Source organism: Oncorhynchus mykiss, chromosome 5, assembly GCF_057628025.1.
Source record: "Oncorhynchus mykiss isolate SJ-2025 chromosome 5, ASM5762802v1, whole genome shotgun sequence".
In the NCBI taxonomy this organism is placed as follows: domain Eukaryota; kingdom Metazoa; phylum Chordata; class Actinopteri; order Salmoniformes; family Salmonidae; genus Oncorhynchus; species Oncorhynchus mykiss.
Genome location: NC_143026.1, coordinates 75,366,992 through 75,393,636, shown reverse-complemented (window position 1 = coordinate 75,393,636; position 26,645 = coordinate 75,366,992). Strand labels below are relative to the sequence as shown.

Below are 26,645 nucleotides of genomic sequence, written 5' to 3'. Positions count from 1 at the left end.
CCAAACTGTTCCTGGATGGTTGGGAGAAGTTGCTCTCGGAGGATGTGTTGGTACCATTCTTTATTCATGGCTGTGTTCTTAGGCAAAACTGTGAGTGAGCTCACTTCCTTGGCTGAGAAGCAACCCCAAACATGAATGGTCTCAGGATGCTTTACTGTTGGCATGACACCACTGATGGTAGAGCTCAACTGGTCTTCTCCGGACAAGCTTTTTTCCGATTGTTTGGGGCATCCGGAAAGGGGATTCATCAGAGAAAATGACTTTACCCCAGTTCTCAGCAGTCCAATCCCTGTACCTTTTGCAGAATATCAGTCTGTCCCTGATGTTTTTCCTGGAGAGAAGTGGCTTCATTGCTGCCCTTCTTGACACCAGGTCATCCTCCAAAAGCCTTCGCCTCACTGTGCATGCAGATGCACTCACACCTGCCTGCTGCCATTCCTGAGCAAGCTCTGTGCTGGTGGTGACCCGATCCCACAGCTAAATAAACTTTAGGAGACGGTCCTGGCGCTTGCTGGACTTTATTGGGCTCCCTGAAGCCTTCTTCACAACAATTGAACCGCTCTCCTTGAAGTTCTTGATGATCCGATAAATGGTTGATTTAGGTGCAATATTACTGGCAGCAATATCCTTGCCTGTGAAGCCCTTTTTGTGCAAAGCAATGATGAAGGCACTTGTTTCCTCGCAGGTAACCATGGTTGACAGAGGAAGAACAATGATTCCAAGCACCACCCTCCTTTTGAAGCTTCCAGTCTGTTATTCGAACTCAATCAGCATGACAGAGTGATCTCCAGCCTTGTCCTTGTCAACACTCACACCTGTGTTAACGAGAGAATCACTGACAGCTGGTCCTTTTGTGACAGGGCTGAAATGCAGTGGAAATATTTTTTGGGGGATTCAGTTTATTTGCATGGCAAAGAAGGACTTTGCAATTAATTGCAATTCATCTGATCACTCTTCATAACATTCTGGAGTATATGCAAATTGCCATCATACAAACTGAGGTAGCAACTTGGTGGAAATGAATATTTGTGTCATTTTCAAAAAACTTTTGGCCCCGACTGTAGTACCTCCCAATGCAGTCTGTACTGTATTCTAGGAATGTGTGTTAATCTCATCTTAAAATATTACAGTTATGACTGAAGCATTGGTTGATCAAAACAGAATTATTGACTCTTATCTGTGAGTATCAGATTCATGTTACATTATCTATCTACACTTGCCTTACAGACATAGGGAACAACCACATGAAAACATAAACCAGAAGTCTGTTTTCTTATCAAAACATTTATTTCTTACTTTGTCAGGGATAAAAGTGCTGGGAGGGGGCGTCGGTTTTGCAATGGTGGCATTAATTATGATTACTGCAAAAGTACAGGGTGGGGGTGTTAAATTGTTATTCTGGCCTAGATAAGGTGCGCGTTCAGCAGGACGCAACTTTTTAGAACGTTCAGATAGAAATAGCCTATGTAGAAGAAACAGACTACATATGTAGAATAAGGATTCATAGGCTACAAATCTAGAATAAGGAATCATATCAGCTCTATTCATGGAATTTCTATCTGCAACGTTCAAGAACATTTGTCAACTGAACGTGGCCAAGGTGTTGCTATGAGAGCTCCAGTGCTTCCCCAGACTCTAGTTGCTCCTTAGCCCTTTGTCCCCCTCCCTCCGTCTCTCCTCCCTCCGCCTCCCCCCGGATGGCCGGCGTCTCCTCCAGGCCGTCCTGGTCTGAGCTGGCGTTCTGCGACTCAGGCCGCTCTTCATCCTCCTCATCTTCCACGTCCATCTCATACACACGGACGTGCCGCAGGTTAGAGCTCAGCTGAGGGAGAAAAGACAGAGGGACATCAGACAGAGATTCTGAACTATTTCTCAACCACTGTTAGACCAAACTGTTTTGGTGTTCAATATATGGTCATTGAAGTGCATAGCTGCTTAGTGAAGCCAGATAAAACCTTAGTAAGGGAATCCCCTTTCCATTGTCTTACCACACATGCCACTTTCCGGATCCCATTCACAGCCACATACTGGGCCTTCATGTTCTCCAAGTCTCTCCACTGGTTCTCTAGGACCAGCCCCTTGACAGGGATGGCGCCGCTCTGCTGGTCCAACCTGAGAATACAGATACCACAGGTGACCCATGGTGACTACTACAGTGGAGATAATTAAAGTAGACACATAGCAAATACCTACAGTAAATCTCTAGCTTAGAACAGGTGAATTACAGGTTAGGGTTATAGTTGATGTTTACTTGCACTGGAGGTGCAAGTCTTGAGGGGCAGCTTGTAATCAGGTAGATCATAATTGAGGGTTTAAGGTGAGTTGTAGGTTATAGTTACGAGTAGATCACTATTTAGGTTTAGGAATATAGGACTAGGTTTGCATGTTGGGGAGACAGGTGTTTCAATCACACACACCTAAGACTGGGGTCCCAGTTGAACTCCTCCTCACAGCTGAGGGCAGAGCCAAGAGGGAGCTGGGCAAGGACACGCCCCCTGTTCTCCTCTTCTGATGCTCGCAGCACCACTGTCAATGTCTCATCATCATAGAAACGAGCATCCTGGCAACTGTACACACAGTCAGAACTGAAACAGACATAGAACCATGTTTTTTTTTGTTGCATAACAATTATTATCACTAATAGAAACGCACAGGGAATCCATTGCAGATCATCATAAGAGCAAAGTAATATGCAATGTATGAGCCCATCATTTGCCTGTATAGTAGAGGTTGAGGTAATTGAGTGGATTCTAGGAAAGAGAGGAAGACAAGAGGCACTCACCTGGCCCCTGCAGCAGCATCATCAATACTGTGACTGAGAACATTACTCAGATCTATCGCCATGAGACCATTGGGAACAGGCCTGTGACAGACATAAAAAGATAAACAATCAGACAAACAAAAAAAGCACATGCTCAGTCATAAACATTGGGCTATTTGGGGATAAACGACAAAGCAAATCTGGATTGAACCAGATTAAAATAGGGCGCAGTGTTGTATTGTACCTGAATGGGTCAGTAAACTTCCGCAGTAGATAAAGCTTGCAGGGTGAAATCTCTGGCATGCAGAACACTCCATAGTGCATATTGGTCTTCTTATCATTGTACCTGGTCATCAATAAAAAAAAAATGTGCATCAATGTTAACACAATAACAACCTTGGGAATATACATTATCTACATTAACATTATGAATAGAGTGTTTGTGTTTTTTTGTTACTTACAATGATGGAAGTTCAAAAAGCCTTGGAGTGTTTTCTGAGCTGCAAAGACAAACAATAAAATGAAACAAATAAACATAACTATTTTATTGAATAATTTGTGGTATTGTGAAGAGTAGATGAATGTGTCCTTACCTCTCTGGAACAGTGTAGAGGGGCAGACAAACAGCCTGTTTCACAGACTTTCCAATGACCTCCTACAGAGAACAAATCAGTATCACCACAACTAGTGTCACGACTCGACTCAAATTCATATGCCTTCGTTTGGATTCATGTAATCTCTCAACTCTGCTGTCTAGTCATGGAAAAATGATTCAATTAGAAAGATAACCGTTTCATGAACCTGCAACATGCAAACAGTGTTCCTTGGGTATGTGGCGATCCCAGGAGGCGCTGAGGGGAGAACGGATCATAATAATGGCCGGAACAGAGCAAATAGAACGGCATCAAAATACCTGGAAACTATGAGTTTAATGTACAGTTGTTGAAGTCATTAAAACTCGTTTTTCAACCACTCCACACATTTCTTGATAAAAAACTATAGTTTTGGCAAGTCAGTTCGGACATCTACTTTGTGCTTGACACAAGTAAATTTTCCAACAATTGTTTACAGACAGATTATTTCACTTATGATTCACTGTATCACAATTCCAGTGGGTCAGAAGTTTACATACACTAAGTTGACTGAGCCTTTAAACAGCTTGGAAAATTCCAGAAAATTATGTAATAGTTTTAGAAGCTTCTGATAGGCTAATTGACATCATTTGAGTCAATTGGAGGTGTGCCTGTGGATGTATTTCAAGGCCTACCTTCAGACTCATTGCCTCTTTGCTTGACATCATAGGAAAATCAAAAGAAATCAGCCGTGACCTCCACAAGTCTGGTTCATCCTTGGGAGTAATTTCCAAACACCTGAAGGTACCACGTTCATCTGTACAAACAATAGTATACAAGTATCAACACTATGGGACCACGCAGCCGTCATACCGCTCAGGAAGGAGACGCGTTCTGTCTCCTAGAGATTAATATACTTTGTTGCGAAAAGTGCAAATCAATCCCAGAGCAACAGCAAAGGACCTTGTGAAGATGCTGGAGGAAACAGGTACAAAAGTATCTACATCCACAGTAAAACAAGTCCTATATCGACATAACCTGAAAGGACGCTCAGCAAGGAAGATGCCACTGCTCCAAAACCGCCATAAAAAAGACAGACTACGGTTTGCAACTGCACATGGGGACAAAGATCATACTTTTTGGAGAAATGTCCTCTGGTCTGATTAAACAAAAATAGAACTGTTTGACATAATGACCATCATTATGTTTGGAGGAAAAAGGGGGAGTCTTGCAAGCCGAAGAACACCATCCCAACTGTGAAGCACGGGGTGTCAGCATCATGTTGTGGGGGTGCTTTTCTGCAGGAGTGACTGGTGCACTTCACAAAATAGATGGCATCATGAGGTAGGAAAATTATGTGGATATATTGAAGCAACATCTCAAGACATCAGTCAGGAAGTTAAAGCTTGGTCACAAATGGGTCTTACAAATGGACAATGACCCCAAGCATACTTCCAAAGTTGTGGCAAAATGGCTTAAGGACAACAAAGTAAAGGAATTGGAGTGGCCATCACAAAGCCCTGACCTAAATCCTATAGAAAATGTGTGGGCAGAACTGAAAAAGTGTGTGCGAGCAAGGAGGCCTACAAACCTAACTCAGTTACACCAGCCCTGTCATGAGGAATGGGCCAAAATTCACCCAACTTATTGTGGGAAGGTTGTGGAAGGCTACCCTAAACATTTGACCCAAGTTAACAATTTAAAGGCAATGCTACCAAATACTAATTGAGTGTATGTAAACTTCCGACCAAATGGGAATGTGATGAAAGAAATTAAATCTGAAATAAATCACTCTTTACTATTATTCTGACATTTCACATTATTAAAATAAAGTGGTGATCCTAACTGACCTAAGACAGAGAATTTTTACTAGGATTAAATGTCAGGAATTGTGAAAAACTGAGTTTAAATGTATTTGGCTAAGGTGTATGTAAACCTCCGACTTCAACTGGTACCATCGCACTTATTCTGCTTCAGTCATTACCACGAGCAGGTCCTCCCCAATTAAGGTGCCACCAACCTCCTGTGGTGGCGATGTATAGCTTGTTACTGCAGTGAAATCCAATTACCACCGGAAAACAAAAGAAAAGTTGGGAAGGAGGATAGAGAAGTGATGGACAAGGTAACTAAAAGTGTTGGAGACAGAGGTGGGAGAGAGGGATAGAATGCAATATGAAAACTCTGGTGCGGAGAGTTAGTCAGATTTATATCTGCCTGGAAATCCTGGCAGAAGGCTTATGACTGCATGACTCAGCAGATTCTGAGCCAAATTTCACACGGGCAGTGTGGGCCAAATTACTTTCTTATTTGTAAGAAAAACTTTGGCAATGTACTTCTTATGCCAGGGACCAAATTAAGTAGTGTACACTTCAGTACTAAAGGCAAATGAAATTGGGTTTCACTGTGTATGTGTTTTAGACTTACAGCAGGTTTCTGTAGACACAACTCAATCACCCCCTCCATCATCCTCTTCACAAAGTGTAGGGACTTCTGAGAGTAGGAAGGGAAGAGCAACGGGCTCTCTGGATAAACCAATCAATCAGGTACAATGTCAGTTCAGTAAGGCAGTCAGTCACAACAATAGAGAAATACAATGGCAAACCAATCCTCCGCCATCTAATTACAACATGATGGATAACCACACACGTTATTTAAATATATATATATTTGACCTTTATTTAACTAGGCACTTCCTGCATAGTTGTCTCTTCTGAGATAAAGGTTATAGTTCACCTTTCAAGTGCGTGCTCTCCTGCAGAAACTTCAGCCATTGGTTCCCCTTGGTGTTGGGCGGAGACACTAGATCCTCATCCTCATCCTTCAGGTACTGCAACAACAAAAAAGGACAAAAAGTGTGTCATTGTACACTGATCACACACACATACTAAAATATACACACAGACAGACAAGGCTTGTCCCTCACCTGACCGACCCGCTCCACATTAAAGTACTTCCCTTTCCGGTCAAACAGCTCTTCGTTCTGTCCGAGCAGAGGAGAGGGCATGTCATCGGCTAGTTTGTGAAAAGCTGTGGAAATTAAGTGCTATTCTATTTATCCAACATATATCTTACCTCACTGAAGTGCTCAGACAGGAAGTCCGCCACAAAGGCAATGTCCTTCTGGGTCATCTGAGGTCAATGGGATTGATTGGCATTATACCAATGGATGAGAAAATAATACACATGGAAGCATTTATGACTACTTTGATCAACACTTCCTGTCTCACATTCACAACCTGAATCTCACCTTATTGAGTTCTGGAGGGACGTGTTCCTCTGACATTCTTAGCATAGCTGCAGGAAAGAAAATATGTATTAAAACACTTGCATTTAATAATCAATGATATTTTAAATATACTCAAATGTTCCATCAGTCGCTAAAAGGTGGTATATATCTATCTCAAGCTCCCAAAAAAGGTGAGGTCTTACCTACATACAGCCACCGGAAAAAGGCTTTGAAGTTCTTCATGCTCTTGTCAATCACTCTGAGTAAGAGACAGACAGTGAGGAAAGAGATGAGAGGGAGAGGTTTAACAAACACCAGGGTTAAAGTCGACTCCATTTAAAATGAGTGATAGTGTTATTAAAATAACAAAATACTAATCTAATAGCATATCAATAAGCATGAAAACTCACTGTAGAAGTTCGTTGGCTTTTAAAGTGAATGAACCAACAGCTGTAATGGCATCTATAACAAAACAGAAATATTCACATAACTTTCATTTGATAAAATCCCACGAGCAGCTAAGAAAACTAATTTTGAACAAATGTTCCAGTCATGCAAATTACTAATGCGTGTCAGCCCTGATCTCATCACAGACAAATTAATTGCACAATTACATCCACTTTAATCTGGTATTTATCACTCAAGATATCACAGTCATGGTTTATGCAGGATCTAAGCACTGTACCTTCTATAGCTGCTGAGTCCAGGCCTAGAGGCTGGAACTTCTGTTTCCATAGAGACATCCCCTTCACCTCACTGAGGTGGTACAACAGAGCCTCTGAACCACTGGAGAGAGGAGAGGAAAAGAAGGGATGAGGATTGGTAGTAAAGATTGTGATACCAATCATGATGCAATTTCTTGACATTTGCATTGTATGGTCCCAAAAAAGGGCATTATGGGTCACGATAAGTGAAGAGATAATTATTCATGTCAGTTGAGTTGCTACCTCTGCAGGTGGCTGATCACCAGCTTCTGAATGCTGGAGTAAGAGGTTTCTATAGACTGGCCCAACTTCTTCAGCCCCTATGAAACACAAACAAATTACATCAATCTTAGAAAGCTACAAAATGACCACACACAATCAATCTTCGAACAACTTTATTATTCAGCTCACCTTGACGGTCAGCTGATTCATTAGGAGAGCCTGTAGTTCAGGGCTGGTCAAAAATAGAGAATTCGGTTAAATAAACAAAAACTTTTAACATCTCTATATCATTATTTTCCATGTCAGATGATGTTTATGATGTCCTGTAGTGCCACCTACAGGACACTTTGAAGTACTACATCTCAAATGAAAGGCCTGTTGAACATGTTTTTGCATTAGTGCTCACAACTACATGCACTATTACTTATTAGAAAGCATGTTGTGGAGGACGTGGTAGCGTACAAGGGTCATTGGATCACAGTAACGGTTCTCACCTCGACTGTCCCCATAGTAGAAGCTCCAGAAACTCATCCTGGACTTGTGTGCTGGTGTTCTTCTCCTAAAAATAGGAATTGGTTCAGATCATGTCTTTTAGGTGTGATGTCATTATTGGAAAACGGGCTGGAGGCAGACTGAACGGGGCCCGGTTTCCTGATAGAACTTAGGCTTACGAATGTTTTACATGATGCATCTTTCCTACAACGGCCGAAGATGTCTTTCGGGAAACGCATTACCATGCTAAGTGAGTCGTTGAGGCATGTGTCGATACTGATATGATCTAAAGAAAGGCAGCGCTGCTCTGGGATCAGCGTTCCCCCTTTTAAATATTTCCTTAACATTAAAATGATTCCATAATACTGACGACGGTTCAGCTCCTATTATATATTATGACCTATGGCTACAAATATTGGGGAGGCTTATTCTAAAGTTTACCCTATAATAATAATGCACTAAATCTTTGGCACATCAAGGCACACGTTACACATCATGAAATATATTGAGGCAAAAATGACAGACAGTAGCCTACAATTAGCAAAATAGAATGATTGAATGAAATGTATTTCTATATTATTGACATACAGTTGAAGTCGTAAGTTTACATACACTTATGTAAGTAATTAAAAATCGGTTTTCAACCACTCCACAAATTTCTTGTTAACAACTATAGTTTTAGCAAGTCGGTTAGGACATCTACTTTGTGCATGACACAAGTAATTTTTCCAACAATTGTTTACAGACAGATTATTTCACTTATATACATATACTTATATTTCACTTATAACTCACTGTATCACAATCCCAGTGGATCAGAAGTTTACATACAGTAAGTTGACTGTGCCTTTAAACAGCTTGGAAAATTCTAGAAAACTATGTCATGGCTTTAGAAGCTTCTGATAGGCTAATTGACATAATTTGAAAGAAATCAGCCAAGACCTCCACAAGTCTGCTTCATCCTTGGGAGCAATTTCCAAACGCCTGAATGTAACACGTTCATCTGTACAAACAATAGTACGCAATTATCAACACCATGGGACCACGTAGCAGTCATGCCGCTCAGGAAGGAGACGCGTTCTGTCTCCTAGAGATGAATGTACATTGCTGCGAAAAGTGCAAATCAATCCCAGAACAACAGCAAAGGACATTGTGAAGATGCTGGAGGAAACAGATACAAAAGTATCTATATCCACAGTAAAACAAGTCCTATATCGACATAACCTGAAAGGCCACTCAGCAAGGAAGAAACCACTGCTCCAAAACCACCAATAAAAAAGCCAGACTACGGTTTGCAACTGCACATGGGGACAAAGATCGTACCTTTTGAAGAAATCGAACAAAAAATTGAACTGTTTGGCCATAATGACCATCATTACGTTTGGAGGAAAAAGGGGAGTCTTGCAAGCCAAAGAACACCATCCCAACCGTGAAGCACGGGGGTGGCAGCATCATGTTCTGGGGGTGCTTTGCTGCAGAAAGGACTGGTGCACTTCACAAAATAGATGGCATCATGAGGTAGGAAAATTTAGAGGATATATTGAAGCAACATCTCAAGCCATCAGTCAGGAAGTTAAAGCTTGATCACAAATGGGTCTTACAAATGGACAATGACCCCAAGCATACTTCCAAAGTTGTGGCAAAATGGCTTAAGGACAACAAAGTAAAGGTATTGGAGTGGCCATCACAAAGCCCTGACCTCAATCCTATAGAAAATGTGTGGGCAGAACTGAACAAGTGTGTGCGAGCAAGGAGACCTACAAACCTGACTCAGTTACACCAGCCCTGTCAGAATGGGCCAAAATTCACCCAACTTATTGTGGGAGGCTTGTGGACGGCTACCCAAAACGTTTGACCCAAGTTAAACAATTTAAAGGCAATGCTCTACACTATTATTCTGACATTTCACATTCTTAAAATAAAGTGGTGATCCTAACTGACCTAAGACAGGGAATTTCTACTAGAATTAAATGTCAGAAATTGTGAAAAACTGAGTTAAAATGTAGTTGGCTAAGGTGTATGTAAACATCCGACTTCAACTGTATATAGGGCTATAGCCTATGCTATACGTCTTTTAATTCAGTCATCTCGGCTTTCATTTGAAACATCTTTATATGCTTCGCTTGTTTATAACAATTGCAAAAATATTGGCAACTTTGTATTTGTGTTCACATTCATTCTAAAGTTACTGCCGATAAACAGAACCGACAGCTAAACATCTTGATTTTGTATTTAGTGGAGATCTTCTCTGTATAAAGTTACGCAGAAAAAGCAAAAATAAAAAAAATCTAATGACGCACTTAGCTGTTCCCACAAGTGGTCTGAGGCAGCCGTTAATTAACAAGCCTTTTCAAGTGCAACTTTAGTAACGATGGTATTGGGGAACGGCTCGGAGATTCTAACAATGAACTAAGCCTTAAGATGCTTTTGGGAAACCGGGCCCTAAACAGTGACCACTGACCTGAACGAACTTAGTGAGCCGAAGGTCCATCTGCATGAGGATATCCTCCCAAGCCTCACACATACAGGTGAGAGAGAGACGCAGGTACTGAAGGAACGATACAGAGAGACAGAATAAGTTGGAGAGAGAAAGACCAATGGCCAGACTGGTCTGATGAATGCCCTCAAATATCACCATGGAAATATGAACTATGAGGAGACTTCTAGTCATATTAGTTACATAAAGGAGGCCACTGACCTGCAGTAGAGTGGAGATGTGGGTGAACTTGCGTGCCATCCTGGTGACCTCAGGGAGACAGTCGGACAGCAGCCCTGTGTCGAGCTGGATGAGACAACAATACACAGTGAAAGACCTCAAATAAACGAAGAATATAGAAGATGACGGTCAAGATGGGTAAGAAACATGCTTCATTTCACTTAAATGTGAGCATAACGGATTACCTGGATGTAGCAGATCTCTGGGTCATTGTCAGCTGACCTGATTTCTGTGATGATAGACAGGGACTTCAGGTCACTGGACAGACACAGGCTGCTACACGTCCCAGGAACCTGACGAAAAGAATCTGCTGGTTACATCATAGTCACTGCAGAGAGTGGGTGACTGAACCCGTGCATAAGTGTGAGTGCAATCTTACCCCCGGTAAAGTGGCAATCTTATACATCCCATAGGCATACAGCTCCACAAAGCCGGAACCTCCACCAAGAACCAGGATGTTTAGTCTGCAGACAATTGACGATGTGGAAGTATTTGTATGTGTACATGAGATTGTGCGTTAACAAAATGTTCAGTAATAAAGCATGTGAAACCTTCAGCACACACCTCACTTCTCCTAACAGGTTCAGGATCTCGTCTGACTTCTCCTCACTACGAGACAGAGAGTTGGTTATGAAAAAACATGTATTCTAATGCAGACAGATTGTCTGCAATATCATTTAAATGAATCATTGTTGCTGAAGATATATAAACATACCTGAATATCTTTGAAGTAGTACTGTAGCTAAGAATAAACAAAACATTCCTTTAAAGGGTGGGTGGGGGGGGCAGATGGTGCAAAACAAGCAAAATGCTGTACTGTTTAACACAAGAACCAAGAGTTTTCCTAAATGTATTTTACTTGAATAAATGTCAAATGGCTGATGTGTTGTCAGTGACCTTATACAGAAATGTTTACCTCTTGGGAAGAGTTGGCAACTTGGGAAGAAAAAGGTTTGACTCATCTTCAGAGGTGTAGAATGAGTTGAGGACGCTGAAAGACAGGCGGTTTATATTTGACTATGCAGTTCACACACACATTCAAATAGAAGTCTAGTGTAGCCACACATCCCCTCTACAGACCTGCTCTCCTCTAGCACCTCCATCCAGTGCATGCAGGACACAGGGTTCTCCAATGGAAACAAGTGAAGGATCTCTGCCTTCTCTGCATCACACAGCACCACCAGTTTAGTGTCCCCAAGGCTAAAGGCCAGGACTGAACACAGCACAGAGGACATACATTAGATAGGCAGTGAAACAAATGCAGAGGCTGACACACTGTGTTGTAGTAAATATGTTGTATATATGTGTACGAAGGTTTATTGTTGTAACAGTGGTAAAGTAACGTAACTATGCAATACTTCCAATGTGATTAGTAATTTAAGATAATCAGGTCCATCTCTTGCCATCTCTTACTTTTGCCATCAGGTCTCCAAGCAAGCGCAGTGATCTCCTTTCCCGTATTCTCATTGGGTGGCAAGCTCCAAACACGCTGGAAATTGGCAAGGCGATGCAGTAGCAGCTACAACACAAACATCAATTGACACAGAGATTAATGAAATTACTCCCAATATAAGCAAATGCGATCTGGCATTAATCTGGGTATGAAACATATGGGGGTGTGTTTCTTTCCCTACCTCGCCAGCAGTGTTAGCGAGGGCAATAAGATCCCTCTTTGGAGACCATGCCATACACAGAACAGGGTTGGGGAGCTGCTTCTCCCCCACTTGACGAAATGCAGGCATTTTTGTGGGCTGAAAATAGAACACAGAAGCATTAACAAGGGAATAAGTAGCAGTCAGTTTTGCTATACTTGTCAGTGAAGAAGTAGCTAAATTGACAGTGGCTGAGTGAGTTTGGGAATAATCTAAATCATCTATAATAGCCCAGACCAGGCAGGCAGTGACACCTATCCAATAACCTTGTACCCAGACTAATTGCAAATATTATGATAACTCATCAATTTCATCTGTGCTAATTGTGCATATGCGGAAGTCTTTGGTGAAAAAGATTACCTGTGGTGTATTCATTATTCGTGTTTCCGTAACCAAACGGAACGGTGATGGGACCTAGCTGCAGCTGTCCAATAAACTCTCGTTTTCGTTGAAAATATTTTTCGTTTGGAGTAAACTGTTTCCGTTGCAACTAATGAATACACCACAGATAACCTCGTTCACCAAACACTTTCGCATATGCGCAATTAGCACAAATGAAATGGGTTAGTTATCATAATGAATACACCCCTGTCCTATCCGATGCAAAATAAAAATACAAGACACATTTCAGTTAGCTAGCTAGCTAGCTTGCATGCTATACTATCTAACGTTAGTGCAAACGTGGTATCTTACTGTACTGGGATGTCTGAGGACCAACTATGTTACTGTTACTTTGAAACTAGAAATAAACAATACGCTTATGTTTACTTCTTTGCAGGATGCTGTTAGTGTGATCTAACTAGCTAGCCCCATTTTCGCCACGGCCAGCGCCACTGAATAAAGTCTTACGCAATCATGTTCAAGTCTGAATAGCCAATGAAATTGACGCAACGGGGACCAAGAAAGGACAAACTGAACTACTGTGCTGCTGCAATGCAAAGATCGCTTCTCCCTATCTGGCTCACTGATCAGGCAACTACATAGAGATAGATAGAGGACAATCTCTAAAAAGGTTCACCTGATATGGATGAAAATACCCTAAAATGTAAGCTGACAGTCTGCAATTTAACATCATAGTCATCGCATAATTTCAAAACCAAACGTTCTGAGACAAGACAACCAAAAATGTGTCACCGTTCCAATACTTTGGAGCTCATGTCTGGCCATTTTGTGGATGGGGATTGTGGCCTCTTGGATGATTGGGACACCAACCCACCTAGAGTTTAGTACAGGGGTGGCAAATAATTTGGGCTTGAGTGTCACATCGGGATAAAAAAAATTGAGTGGAGGGCCGCACAGACCAATTTGTTCGTAAAAAGCTATTTGCGGGCCAGAAAAAGGACAGTTATTTAAAACGTGTAGGTCAATTATAACTTCAACATACTTTATATCTAGTTTAAGACATTGTAAAGTGGCCATTAGTGTTTTTTAATTCAAAATATAAAATAGTTTTACTCAACCTACGGGGGCCCGATTTAAAGGGCTCACATATTCGGAAGGTTGTATGTTTTCTTTCTTCACCCCTGGTCTAGAAGTTAATCATTTAATGGGTGAGGTAAAAAATAGATATATATAAAAATAAGGAGAAATCTGAAATAAGTGATAAATGGCAATATGTGTTAACTGACAGGATGTAAGGTCTGTCAACTCTAGCTGAAAGGATGATCAGATTTGAAAAGCTCAGTTTCTATTCTTTTCAGAACATGAGCGAGGCTATTCGAAGTCACCACCAATTAATGCAGTTATTTTTAAATGATACCCTCAACGAGGCACACTTGAGCTATTTCCATATATGAGTTGGATAGTGTGAGTGCATTGGGCTTTAGGGAAGATGAGTGGGGGGTTGGTTCTGGGGCAGTGAATGAAGGGTCAGTGCTGAAGGATAGTCAATGGTAAAGTGTTGTTGGGGTCAGTTGCTTGGCAGTGTGTGTGTGTGAGGGGGGTTGATGGTTTGAAAGAGCAGTCCAATGGACATTCCTCCCTGCCCTGTCACTAGCACTTAACTGTAATCAGTAGACAGTTGGAGAACTGGAATAGCTCTGCGCTGTTAGGATCAACCGTCTGCGACATCGGCCCACAAATAGACCAAGTGAGGCTGCAGAGTCAGAATGTGTCTGTGCCCTTTTAACCCAACCATGAGATGCGTCAGCCATCAACTTTTCCAAGCGAAGTGGATAAATCGAGCTCAAGCATAGAACTGGGTTACTACCAGTCACTCAGGGTATACAATTCCGAGGTATCATTGAGACACAGCCTGCGAGAGAGGCCAGAGAGTGTTTCAAGGCTGCTGGAGAGGATGGGGGCTCAGAGAAGGCAATGAACTTTGACCATAAGTTACCCTGGTCCCCAACCTCCATTGTGCAAAAAACACTCATACATGGAAGAGACTATACTAATAACACTGAAGAGTCTATACTAATAACACTGAATAGTCTATACTAATAACACTGAAGAGTCTATACTAATGACACTGAAGTGTCTATATTAATAACACTGAAGAGTCTATACTAATAACACTGAAGAGTCTATACTAATAACACTGAAGTGTCTATACTAATAACACTGAAGAGTCTATACTAATAACACTGAAGAGTCTATACTAATGACACTGAAGTGTCTATACTAATAACACTGAAGAGTCTATATTAATAACACTGAAGAGTCTATACTAATAACACTGAAGAGTCTATACTAATAACACTGAATAGTCTATACTGAAGTGTCTATACTAATAACACTGAAGAGTCTATACTAATAACACTGAAGAGTCTATACTAATAACACTCAAGAGTCTATACTAATAACACTGAAGTGTCTATATTAATAACACTGAAGAGTCTATACTAATAACACTGAAGAGTCTATACTAATAACACTGAATAGTCTATACTGAAGTGTCTATACTAATAACACTGAAGAGTCTATACTAATAACACTCAAGAGTCTATACTAATAACACTGAAGTGTCTATACTAATAACACTGAAGAGTCTATACTAATAACACTGAAGAGTCTATACTAATAACACTGAAGAGCCTATACTAATAACACTGAAGAGCCTCTACTAATAACACTGAAGAGGCTATAATAACACTGAAGAGTCTATACTAATAACACTGAAGTGTCTATACTAATAACACTGAATAGTATATACTAATAACACTGAAGAGTCTATACTAATAACACCGAAGAGTCTATACTAATAACACTGAAGAGTCTAGTATACTAATAATAGCTTGTTCAGAGGCTCAGCAGCAGATCTCGGGTCGAGGAGTGAACTCAACTGGCCACAATAGAGCAGAGTTACAGTTCAGAGAGAAGAGTGATGTCAAGCTTTGAGCTAAGATCAGCATCAGTTCCTAATCCAGCCTGTGACTGAGAGAGCCTGAACTTCCTCCTCCACCATATTTATTCCACTGGGCATATACTGGTTGAATCAACATTGTTTCCAAGTCATTTCAATTAAATTACATTGAACCAATGTGGAATAGACATTGAATTGACACCTGTGCCCAGTGGGATGGTACTGACAGATGCATGTACTCTGTAGGTAGCAGAGTACACACATTTTTCATGACCACCAGCTGTGTGGGTTTGACAGCAGTTCCATGTGTCAGATGTTATGTGTGTATGTGTAAGTATTTTGTTCTGCGTATTGAAGTACTGTATTTATTGTCATCAGTAGAAAACATTGCACCCCTGTGATTTTCTCAAATACCCCACACCTCTCTCTCTCTCTCTCTCTCTCTCTCTCTCTCTCTCTCTCTCTCTCTCTCTCTCTCTCTCTCTCTCTCTCTCTCTCTCTCACCAGCATTCTGGCTGTGAAATCTGAGCCCGGGGCCAAATATAGCCAGACACAGTGAGCGGTCAGATGCTGGGACAGATGGGACAGCAGGCCACACTGGAGGAACCACTCAAGTAGACCTCGACCTGCTCACAGTGCTCGCACTCACTGCACGACCAAAAAAGCTACTCTGCTGGGAAAATACGCTTCTGTCTATTCTCACAGACATATAATCTTAACAGCAAACTGGAACTACTAGACTGGGACAATACCTTTGGACAAAAACTTTAAGGTAAGGCTGTCCTTTCTCATTTCTTGTTGACATTATCAGTGGAATGTCCTGGAGGCGCTGTTGTTCCTTTGTTTTATATTGAAATGCTACTTACGGCTTATCAGCAATCAAGAGATCCTTTGAATTTTGGATATTAGAAAAACGCTTAGAAAAATCTGTTGATATCAATTTACTGTCAGTGTATGTGAGGATACTCACTTTTGCATTTGAGATCAGGTTAGTGCCAGGGCTGCTCGTAAAATATGGTTATTTTCACAAGATATTAAAGTTATGTTAAAGTACATTAAAATGGATGTACTAAGTACATAGTTATTGAACACTGATAGCGGGAATTACGTACTCTGTTCTATTCTGTAATTGACGGCATTGACCATTGACAGTAGTCATTGACCTTTTGTCAATTAGTTTTAATATTTCCCATTCATATTTAATCAATGTAGTATAGTTAATGCATCTTTTCACATGGAAAGTAACAGCCTCTGTAGAGAATATTATCCCTTGTGCTTGACTGTGTATACATATGTTTGTATGCATGTGTGTGTCTTGTGTAAGGGTTATACTGCAGGGGGCCATTATTTATTTATTTTTTATTTGACCAGGCAAGTCAGTTAAGAACAAATTCTTATTTTCAATGATGGCCTAGGAACAGTGGGTTAGCCTGTTCACGGGCAAAAGGACAGATTTGTACCTTGTCAGCTCAGGGGTTTGAACTCACAACCTTCCGGTTACTAGTCCAACACTTTAACCACTAGGCTACCCTGCCTATTGCGGGTGGGGTTGTGCTGCTGCTGTGAAACATAGCCCAAGGGGATTCAAAATAACAACACCTGGTCTCCTGGCCGCCGTAGAAGGCAGAATGTCACACTCGTATATGTACAGTATACGATACTGACACACAAACACACTCACTTCTATACAGAGTGACTATTGCAAGTACGGTTTCATTCACACGCTCCATCCTCTACATTATAGTAGATTCCCCTCTACATTATAGTCATGGAGCTCACACGCCTACTGTACACACCTATGTTCCCAAGCACATTCTACATATGCATATAGATGCTTCGACTTTCATCTGATGTGTATTCCAGACCACCTGTTTAGGAAGTGACAGAGCTATGCTTGAGCTATTGACCACTGTCAGTGGAGAGTTTCATAAATGTGTGGTATGACCAAAACAAAACAATCCCACTGTGAAGGTGTGCACACTTGGGTGTGTGTGTTTGTGTGGCTGCCGCTGTAGTTTATCTAGTCTTTTGAAGTGTATGGACAGTACAACTCTAATTATCATGGTTAAAACTTTAAATATTTTATACTTGTAGTGAATTGTTGCAGAGACAGAGAAAGAGGGAGAGAGAGAGAGAAGAATAAGGAAGCGAGAGGAGAGTGATGGAAATAGACAATTAGGGAGAGGGAGGGATGGTGACAAATGCCAGTCATGCACACTTTGACCTCCCAAAAGCCTTTGTTAATACCAACCAGCTGAGCCCAAAGAATGCCAGCCTAAATCATCCTCAACTGTAGGTTGATGAGGGAGGGTGTGTTGCTGTTCACTGTGAGGTCTGTTTTTATTTATTCAGATGACTATGTGTATGTTGTTTATAATTAGTGTCTGGCTATATCTACTGTGTTAACTGAATGTCATGTTTGTGTGTGTGTGTTTCAGGATGCAGGACGGGAGATGGAATCAGTCCCTCCCCCTCTCTCTGCTTATGAAGGATGGGGGCAGGGTTCTAGAGGGAGACGGAGGGGTGTTCTCAGAGACGTCGTCTGATGGGGATCTATACCTGGACTCTATGGCGGATATGGACAACGGAGTTGGGGACTTTTCAGATCTTACCGCCTTCCTCAGCCAAGACGAGATCAACCGCAGCCTGGACCTGGCTCGGGAGGCCTTCAGTGATGCAGAAGACCGGGGAGTCACTGTCTCTCCTATTCCCAGAACCCAGGAGCCGGCTCTCTACTTCCCCTCCCCCACCCCCTTCAACACCACAGAATACCTGACCAAAAGCCCCAGCTTCCCCCACCAAACCGAAGCCCACTCCCCAGATGACAGTCACTCAGTCAAAGTCACCTCCAGCCAGAGTTTCCACCTCAGTAGGCCCATACAGGCCACATGCGAAGCCGTGGCCTTGCCTGAGAAGTTTGTCTGCCACAAGAACATCACCCCAGTCTACAAGCAGGACAAGCCCCGACTGGTCCACGAGGGCTTAGAGCTGAATGAACGGGCTGCCTCCGCCACTGAGTTCTGTAGCCGTGCTGCCACCTTCATCGAGGAGCTGTCCTCCATCTTTAAAGGCTCCGCCCGGCCGGAGCAAATGGGGGAGGAAGACTCCTCCTCTCCCGACAGCGGGTATCTGTCTCCTAAGAGCCACTGGCCGGCCCCCCAGGGCTCTGCCTCTGTCCCCCCACAGCCTCTCATCCAACAGGGGGCACCACAGCAGTGTGAGCCAGGCTTGGGTATCCAGCCAGCAAGCATGATGGGTGGAATGGGTGTGACGGGTGTCCCTCCTCTGAGTGTGACGGGGGTTCCAATTGTCTCCAATCTGATGAGTGTGAATGAGTTGATGGGGAAGCAGCAGCACAGTGGAGCCCTGTTGATGGGGGAGCAGCAGCACAGTGGAGCTCAGTTGATGGGGAAGCAGCAGCACAGTGGAGCCCAGTTGATGGGGGAGCAGCACAGTGGAGCCAAGTTGATGGGGAAGCAGCAGCACAGTGAAGCCCAGTTGATGGGGAAGCAGCAGCACAGTGGAGCCCAGTTGATGGGGAAGCAGCAGCACAGTGAAGCCCAGTTGATAGGGAAGCAGCAGCACAGTGGAGCCCAGTTGATGGGGAAGCAGCAGCACAGTGGAGCCCAGTTGATGGGGGAGCAGCAGCACAGTGGAGCCCAGTTAATGGGGAAGCAGCAGCACAGTGAAGCCCAGTTGATGGGGAAGCAGCAGCACAGTGGAGCCCAGTTGATAGGGAAGCAGCAGCACAGTGGAACCCAGTTGATGGGGGAGCAGCACAGTGGAGCCAAGTTGATGGGGGAGCAGCAGCACAGTGAAGCCCAGTTGATGGGGAAGCAGCAGCACAGTGGAGCCAAGTTGATGGGGGAGCAGCAGCACAGTGGAGCCCAGTTGATGGGGGAGCAGCAGTACAGTGGAGCCAAGTTGATGGGGGAGCAGCAGCACAGTGGAACCCAGTTGATGGGGGAGCAGCAGCACAGTGGAGCCCAGTTGATGGGGGAGCAGCAGCACAGTGGAGCCAAGTTTATGGGGGAGCAGCAGCACAGTGGAACCCAGTTGATGGGGGAGCAGCAGCACAGTGGAGCCCAGTTGATGGGGGAGCAGCAGCACAGTGGAGCCCAGTTGATGGGGAAGCAGCAGCACAGTGGAGCCCAGTTGATGGGGGAGCAGCACAGTAGAGCCAAGTTGATGAGGGAGCAGCAGCACAGTGAAGCCCAGTTGATGGGGGAGCAGCGGCACAGTGGAGCCCAGTTGATGGGGGAGAAGCTCAGTGGAGCACAGAGTGTAGATGGAGACCTGTCACTGCCACACTTTACCCAGAAGCTGAAGAGCCAGGAGGTGGCAGAGGGACACCCCATCCGACTGGAGTGCAGGGTGGCAGGAAATCCTCAGCCACTGGTCAGGTAAGGAGAATGGTGCTAGGTGGAAGCCTGATTTGGTTGTGATCATATTGGTGATCAGTAGAATGAGACGGTTAACACCAGTGGTAGAACACAAGAGATTCATTGTGTGCATTAACAGTATAGTAAATATGACTGCTGCATGTTCCTCAACATAAACTTAAGTTTATTTATACGCTACTGTATATCTGTTTATCCTTTTATTAAGATCTCCAATGGTGTGTGTTACCCATTTGATGTAGTGGGTAAAGATCAGAACTCTGTCATCATACTACATTTAATGCTATCGTTGCAAGGCAGTTGATCCTCTTGTTGGTCTCACACCAACTTCCTTCACCTCTAAGGGAAGTGGATCTCCATGATGGAGACTTTTGAAATGATCCCCCTCGGGTAAGGGAGTCAAATCAAACACACTGACTCCAGTGGAGGCTGATGAGGGGAGGACGTCTCATAATAATGGATGGAACGAAGCAAATGAAATGGTATCAAACCATGTTTGATGTATTTGATACCATTCCACTGATTCCTCTCCAGCCATTACCACGAGCCCATCTTCCCTAGTTAAGTTGCTACCAACTTAATGTGACTGACTCCCCATTTGGACATGTGGTAACTTTGGAGTTTTGTTGTGAGAGGATTTGGATATATGGCGAAAAAGATCCAACTTAAACACTTGGGCACATACTCATATAGAGTGGTGTCTGTGGTAGGAAGCAGAGCCTTCAGTCAGAGATAGGGTTGCTCAATGGGTGTGGGAGTGGGATGTTGAGGGAGCGGGAGGTGGTAGGAGTTGAGAGCTGTAGGGTGTCGACAAGGCCTCCACAGAACACCTGCTGTGGGGTTGGGACAGTTACACTGTGTGTAACCACAGTAACCGATAAGCCTTGCGACCAGGTGCTAGTGGAGACATTGTCAGGTCAGGGAGTTTCTGCCTGGGCAGTCATTCTGCTCTTTACATTTTTTTTATTTTTACATAGCACCCCCTGGCTGTAGGGATTTGGACCAGTCCAACAGGAAACTAAGCTGAGACACTTTTCAAACATAAAATCATTTACTGTGCCCAATGGACTCAGGCTGTACAAGCCTATATTTGTTAATGTCTAGTTGAGGCCGGGCGTGGGGTTCATTTCGAAGAGAAGGCCTTCATCCTGCCTGGTTGAGGTTGACTAACAGAGTACAGAGGGTGAGAGGCCTGGGGCCGTGGTTCTGATGGTTCTCTCCTGTCCTGGTGAGCTATAAGGGGCCTCTTCCTCTGCTGTATAAATAGTCTCCAGGCCAACAGGAGCTAGGCCCTGAAACGTAAGCAATGTCATGACACAGCGTTTTCTGTCACTCTCCACCTCTTCACCTCTCCACACCTTCTTGGGAAATATGAAGGTTGTAGTGTAGTGTTGTATTTGACCAATAGGAGACAGTGGCCATGCCCGAATACCCATACTAGTGTACTGTACCACATACTTAAACTGCATACTCATTTCGGCGTTTGATGTAATAGAATTCACTAGTCCTTTCCGAGTCCATAAATTTACGCCCTGTACCAAAATGAAGGAATGGTGGGAGTCAATGCAATTGCGCATTAGATTAAGCATTCAGAGCACTATTTTAAAAATTTCACATACTATTTAGTATGCTAGTGTGATTATTCAGACACGGCCAGTGTAGCAATGCAGTCATGGAGAGGGGGAGAGTGAAAAGGAGAGCAAGAGGGGGAGAGGTTAATATGGGCTGAGACTGGAATATTGTTTTTGTTTTGTGTTTTCCCTAACCTATATACACACTGAACAAAAATATGAACGCAACATGCAACAATTTCAAAGATATTACTGGGTTACAGTTCAGATAAGGAAATCAGTCAATTGAATAAATTAATTAGGCCCTAATCTGTGGATTTCACATGACTGGGAATACAGATATGCATCTGTTGGTCACAGATCCCTTAACAAAAAAGGTATGGGCGTGGATCAGAAAACCAGTCAGTATCTGGTGTGACCACCATTTGCCTCATGCAGCGCAACATCACCTTCAAATAGAGTTGATCAGGCTGTTGATTGTAACCTGTAGAATGTTTTTCCACTCCTCTTCAATGTCTGTGTGAAGTTGCTGGATATTGGCGGGAACTGGAACACACTTACGTACACATCAATCCAGAGCATCCCAAACATGCTCAATGGGTGACATGACTGGTGAGTATGCAGGCCATGGAAGAAATGAGAAATGTTCAGCTTCCAGGAATTGTGTACAGATCCTTACGACATGGGGCCGAGCATTATCATGCTGAAACATGAGGTGATGGCGGTGGATGAATAGCACGACAATGAACCTCAGGATCTCTTCACAGTATCTCTGTGCATTCAAATTGCCATCGATCAAATGCAATTGTGTTCAAGGTCTGAAGCTTATGCCATGGCCATTCTATAACCCCTTGATGTCAACGTTCACAACGTTGACATCAGCAAACCACTCGCCCACGCAATACTATCTGCCATCTGCCATCTGCCAGTACAGTTGAAACTGGGATTCATCCGTGAAGAGCACACTTCTCCAGCGTGCCAGTGGCCATCGAAGGTGAACGTTTACCACTGAAGTCGGTTATGACGCCAAACTGCAGTCAGGTCACGATTATGCAAATTATCTTCCCTGAGACGGTTTCTGACAGTTTGTGCAGAAATGCATTGGTTGTGCAAACTCTCAGTTTCTTCAGCTGTCCGGGTGGCTGGTCTCAGACGATCCCGCAGGTGAAGAAGACGGATGTGGAGATCCTGGGCTGGCATGGTCACACGTGGTCTGCAGTTGTGAGGCCGGTTGGACGTACTGCCAAATTCGCTAAAATGACGGCTTATGGTAGAGAAATTAATATTCAAATCTCTGGCAACAGCTCTGGTGGACACTCATGCAGTCAGCATGCCAATTGCATGTTCCTTCAAAACTTGAGACATCTGTGGCATTGTGTTATGTGACAAAACTGTACATTTTAGTGTGGCTTTTAAAGGTAACCTGCACAGGGTAAACCTGTGTAATGATCATGCTGTTTAATCTGTTTTTTGATATGCCACACCTGTCAGGTGGATGGATTATCTTGGCAAAGGAGAAATGCTCACTAAACTAATTTGAGAAAAATAAGCTTTTTGTGTGTTTGGAACATTTCTGGGATCTTTTGTTTCAGCTCATGAAACATGGGACCAACACTTTACATGTTGCGTTCATATTTTTGTTCAGCATAGTTGATTTATGTGTGAATGTTGCTTGTAAAATCAGTCTGGGATTTTGATTTGGATGTTTAGAAGTCTTGAATTATATATGCATTGTTCATGTGGAACTGAGGTCTTGTTTACTTCAAGTCATAGGGATCTGGATAGAACGTCACACAGATGTTTTGTCACTTATTTCATCCTGCAGATACCCACTTTTAAGGCTTGACTTGTTTTCTGTCTATTGACACTAGGTGGCACTATGGTGTTTAAAATTCATAAAGATGTTGCATAATGACTTCACAGTCCCCAATGGAATTTGCAATGTCTAGGAAGTTCAAATGACATCCCAGTATTAAATGAATATGTTGACAACACGTCGAAGCAGATATGTAAGAACATCTACTGGTGTTGGTTTCACTGGTATGAACAAATGTCAGGGGTTTTCCACCTCAACATCCAGACAACTGCTTCAGTTGTGTATGTTTAGTGTGTTCTCCAGGTAAATGGATGGTGTATCAGGGTAAAAAGACTGAGCTAAGGCGTTTCATAAACACACTGTTCCTCTGCTCTTCATCCATCTCACTCACTAGGACAGACACACAATAACATTCAGAATTCCTCTGGGACTGGTGTGTGGTACAAAGAGAACAGGCCTCGTATCCTGGTGAAGACTATTCAAATCAAATCAAACTTTATTTGTCACATGCGCCGAATACAACAAGTGTAGACCTTACCGTGAAATGCTTACTTACAAGCCCTTAACCAACAGCGCAGTGCAAGAATAGTTTAGAAAATATTTACCAAATAAACTGAAGTAATAAATTGTAAAAAGTAAGATAATAAAATAACAATAACGAGGCTACAGGGGGTACCAGTACCGAGTCAGTGTGCGGGTTACAGGTTATAATAAACAGTGAGCAGCAGCAGTGTACAAAACAAATGGGGGGGTAAACGTAAATAGTCTGTTGCCATTTGATAAATTGCTCAGCAGTCTTATGGCTTGGGGGTAGAAGCTGTTAAGGAGATTTTGGTCCTAGACGTGGCGCTCCGGTACCGCTTGTCGTGCGGCAGCAGAGAAAACAGTCCATGACCTGGGTGACTGGAATCTTTGACAATTGTATAGGCTTTCCTCTGACACTTCCTGGATGGCAGAAAGCTTGGCCCCAGGGTACTGGGCCGTACGCACTACCCTCTGTAGCGCCTTACGGTCAGATGCCGAGCAGTTGCCATACCAGGCGGTGATGCAACTGGTCAGGATGCTCTCGATGGTGCAGCTGTAGAACTTTTTGAGGATCTGGGGACCCATGTCAAATCTTTTCAGACTCTTGAGGGGAAACAAGTTTTGTCGTGCTCTCTTCACGACTGTCTTGGTGCATTTGGACCATGATAGTTTGTTTGTGATGTGGACATCAAGGAACTAGAAACTGTCAACCCGCTCCACTACAACCCCGTCAATGTTAATGGGGGCCTGTTCGTCCCGCCTTTTTCTGTTGTCCACGATCTGCTCCTTTGTCTTGCTCACATTGATGGAGTTGCTGCTGTCTTGCCACCACACTGACCGTTCTCTGACCTCCCCCATATAGGCTGTCTCTTCATTGTGATCAGGCCTACCATTTGTGTCGTCAGCAAACTTAATGATGGTGTTGGAGACGTGTTTGGCCACGCAGTTGTGGGTGAACAGGGAGTACAGGAGGGGACTAAGTACACAATCCTGAGGGGCCCCTGTGTTGAGGATCAGTGTGGCAGACGTGTTGTTGCCTACCCTTACCACCTGGGGGCAGCCCATCAGGAAGCCCATCAGGAAGTCCAGAAGTCTTAGTCCCAGGGTCCTCAGCTTATTGATGAGCTTCGTGGGCACTATGGTGTTGAACGCTGAGCTGTAGTCAATGAACAGCATTCTCACATAGCTGTTCCTTTTGTCCAGGTGGGAAAGGGCAGTGTGGAGTGCGATTGAGATTGCGTCATCTGTGGAGCTGTTGGGTCGGTATGCAAATTGGAGTGAGTCTAGGGTATCCGGGAGAATGCTATTGATATGAGCCATGACCGGCCTTTCAAAGCATTTCATGGCTACTGACGTGAGTGCTACGGGGCGGTAATAATTTAGGCAGGTTACCTTCGCTTCATTGGGCACAGGGACTATGGTAGTCTGCTTGAAACATGTAGGTGTTACAGACTTGGTCAGGGAGAGGTTTAAAATTTCAGTGAAAACACTTGCCAGTTGGTCCGCGCATGTTTTGAGTACATGTACTGGTAATCCGTCTGGCCCCGCGGCTTTGTGAATGTTGACCTGTTTAAAAGTCTTACTCATATCGGCTACCAAGAGAGTTAACACACAGCCATCCAGAACAGCTGGTGCTCTCGTGCATGCTTCAATGTTGCTTGCCTCGAAGCGAGCATAAAAGACATTTAGCTCATCTGGTAGGCTCGTGTCACTGGGCATCTTGCATCTGAGTTTCCCTTTGTAGTACTTAATCGTTTTCAAGCCCTGCCACATCCGACGAGCATCAGAGCCGGTGTAGTAGGATTCAATCTTAATCCTGTATTGACGCTTTGCTTGTTTGATGGTTTGTCTGAGGGTATAGCGGGATTTCTAATAAGCGTCCGGATTAGTGTCCCACTCCTTGAAAGCGGCAGCTCTAGCCTTTAGCTCAATGCAGATGTTGCCTGTAATCCATGGCTTCTGGTTGGGAAATGTATGTACGGTCACTGTGGGGACGACGTCAGGAAAATGTTGAGTACGAGAAAATTCTACAAAGTATTTCTGGTTCTGGACTGGCCCTAGTTCTGTAATACACCATGGTCCAAACACACTAAGACAGTCGTGAAGAGGGCACGACAAAGCCAATTCCCCCTCAAGAGACTGAAAATATTTGGCATGGGTCCTCAGATCCTCAAAATGTTCTACAGCTGCACCATCAAGAGCATCCTGACTGGTTGCATCACTGCCTGGTATGGCAACTGCTCGGCCTCCGACCACAAGGTACTACAGAGGGTAGTGTACATCACTGGGACCAAGCTTCCTGCCATCCGAGACCTCTATATCATGCGGTGTCAGAGGAAGGCCCTAAAAATTGTCAAAGACGCCAGCCACCCTAATCATAGACTGTTCTCTCTGCTACCGCACGGCAAGTGGTATCGGAGTGCCAAGTGAAGGTCCTAAAGGCTTCTTAACAGATTCCACCCCAAGCCATAAGACTCCCATTACAGCTAATCAAATGGCTACCCAGACCCCTCTTATATGCTGCTGCTACTCACTGTTTATAATCTATGCATAGTCACTTTACCTCTACCTGTACATATACATGTACATATTACCTCAATTACCTCGACTAACCGGTGCCCCCGCACATTGACTCTGTACCGGAACCCCCTGTATATAGCCTTGCCCGTTATTTTACTGCTGCT

At 43.5% G+C, this 26,645-nt stretch overlaps 2 protein-coding genes across 15 annotated transcripts in view; one reads left to right on the top strand and one right to left on the bottom strand.

Annotated features, from left to right (window-relative positions):
- Positions 1–1,268: 1,268 nt before the first annotated feature.
- anapc4 (anaphase promoting complex subunit 4) lies at positions 1,269–13,229 on the bottom strand. 3 transcript variants are annotated; one of them, XM_021604292.3, is made up of 29 exons: positions 13,114–13,229; positions 12,328–12,444; positions 12,107–12,212; positions 11,774–11,906; positions 11,610–11,684; positions 11,409–11,435; positions 11,258–11,302; positions 11,073–11,157; positions 10,879–10,986; positions 10,676–10,759; positions 10,439–10,525; positions 7,980–8,044; positions 7,675–7,717; positions 7,507–7,583; positions 7,245–7,345; positions 6,970–7,021; positions 6,763–6,818; positions 6,581–6,627; positions 6,406–6,462; positions 6,257–6,313; positions 6,067–6,160; positions 5,758–5,855; positions 3,355–3,416; positions 3,223–3,261; positions 3,006–3,107; positions 2,783–2,863; positions 2,418–2,585; positions 1,989–2,112; positions 1,269–1,822 (listed from the first exon to the last, which is right to left on the bottom strand). In XM_021604292.3, exons 2-29 carry the CDS (start codon positions 12,433–12,435, stop codon positions 1,607–1,609), a joined length of 2,397 nt encoding a protein of 798 aa, XP_021459967.3. In that variant the 5' UTR covers positions 12,436–12,444; positions 13,114–13,229; the 3' UTR covers positions 1,269–1,606. The 3 variants fall into 3 exon arrangements, with proteins under 3 accessions (XP_021459967.3, XP_021459965.3, XP_021459966.3); XM_021604290.3 differs by having other exon boundaries at positions 12,706–13,223; XM_021604291.3 differs by having other exon boundaries at positions 13,039–13,223.
- A 2,962-nt stretch (positions 13,230–16,191) lies between these two features.
- Positions 16,192–26,645, top strand: part of palld (palladin, cytoskeletal associated protein) — a 95,083-nt gene continuing 84,629 nt past the window's right edge. For all 12 annotated transcript variants that reach the window (XM_090235960.1, XM_036978355.2, XM_090235956.1 and 9 more), the window contains exons 1-2: positions 16,192–16,421; positions 18,088–20,052. In XM_090235960.1, coding sequence (XP_090092086.1) covers positions 18,089–20,052 — 1,964 coding nt within the window. In that variant the 5' untranslated portion in view covers positions 16,192–16,421; position 18,088. The remainder of the gene's footprint in view (positions 16,422–18,087; positions 20,053–26,645) is intronic.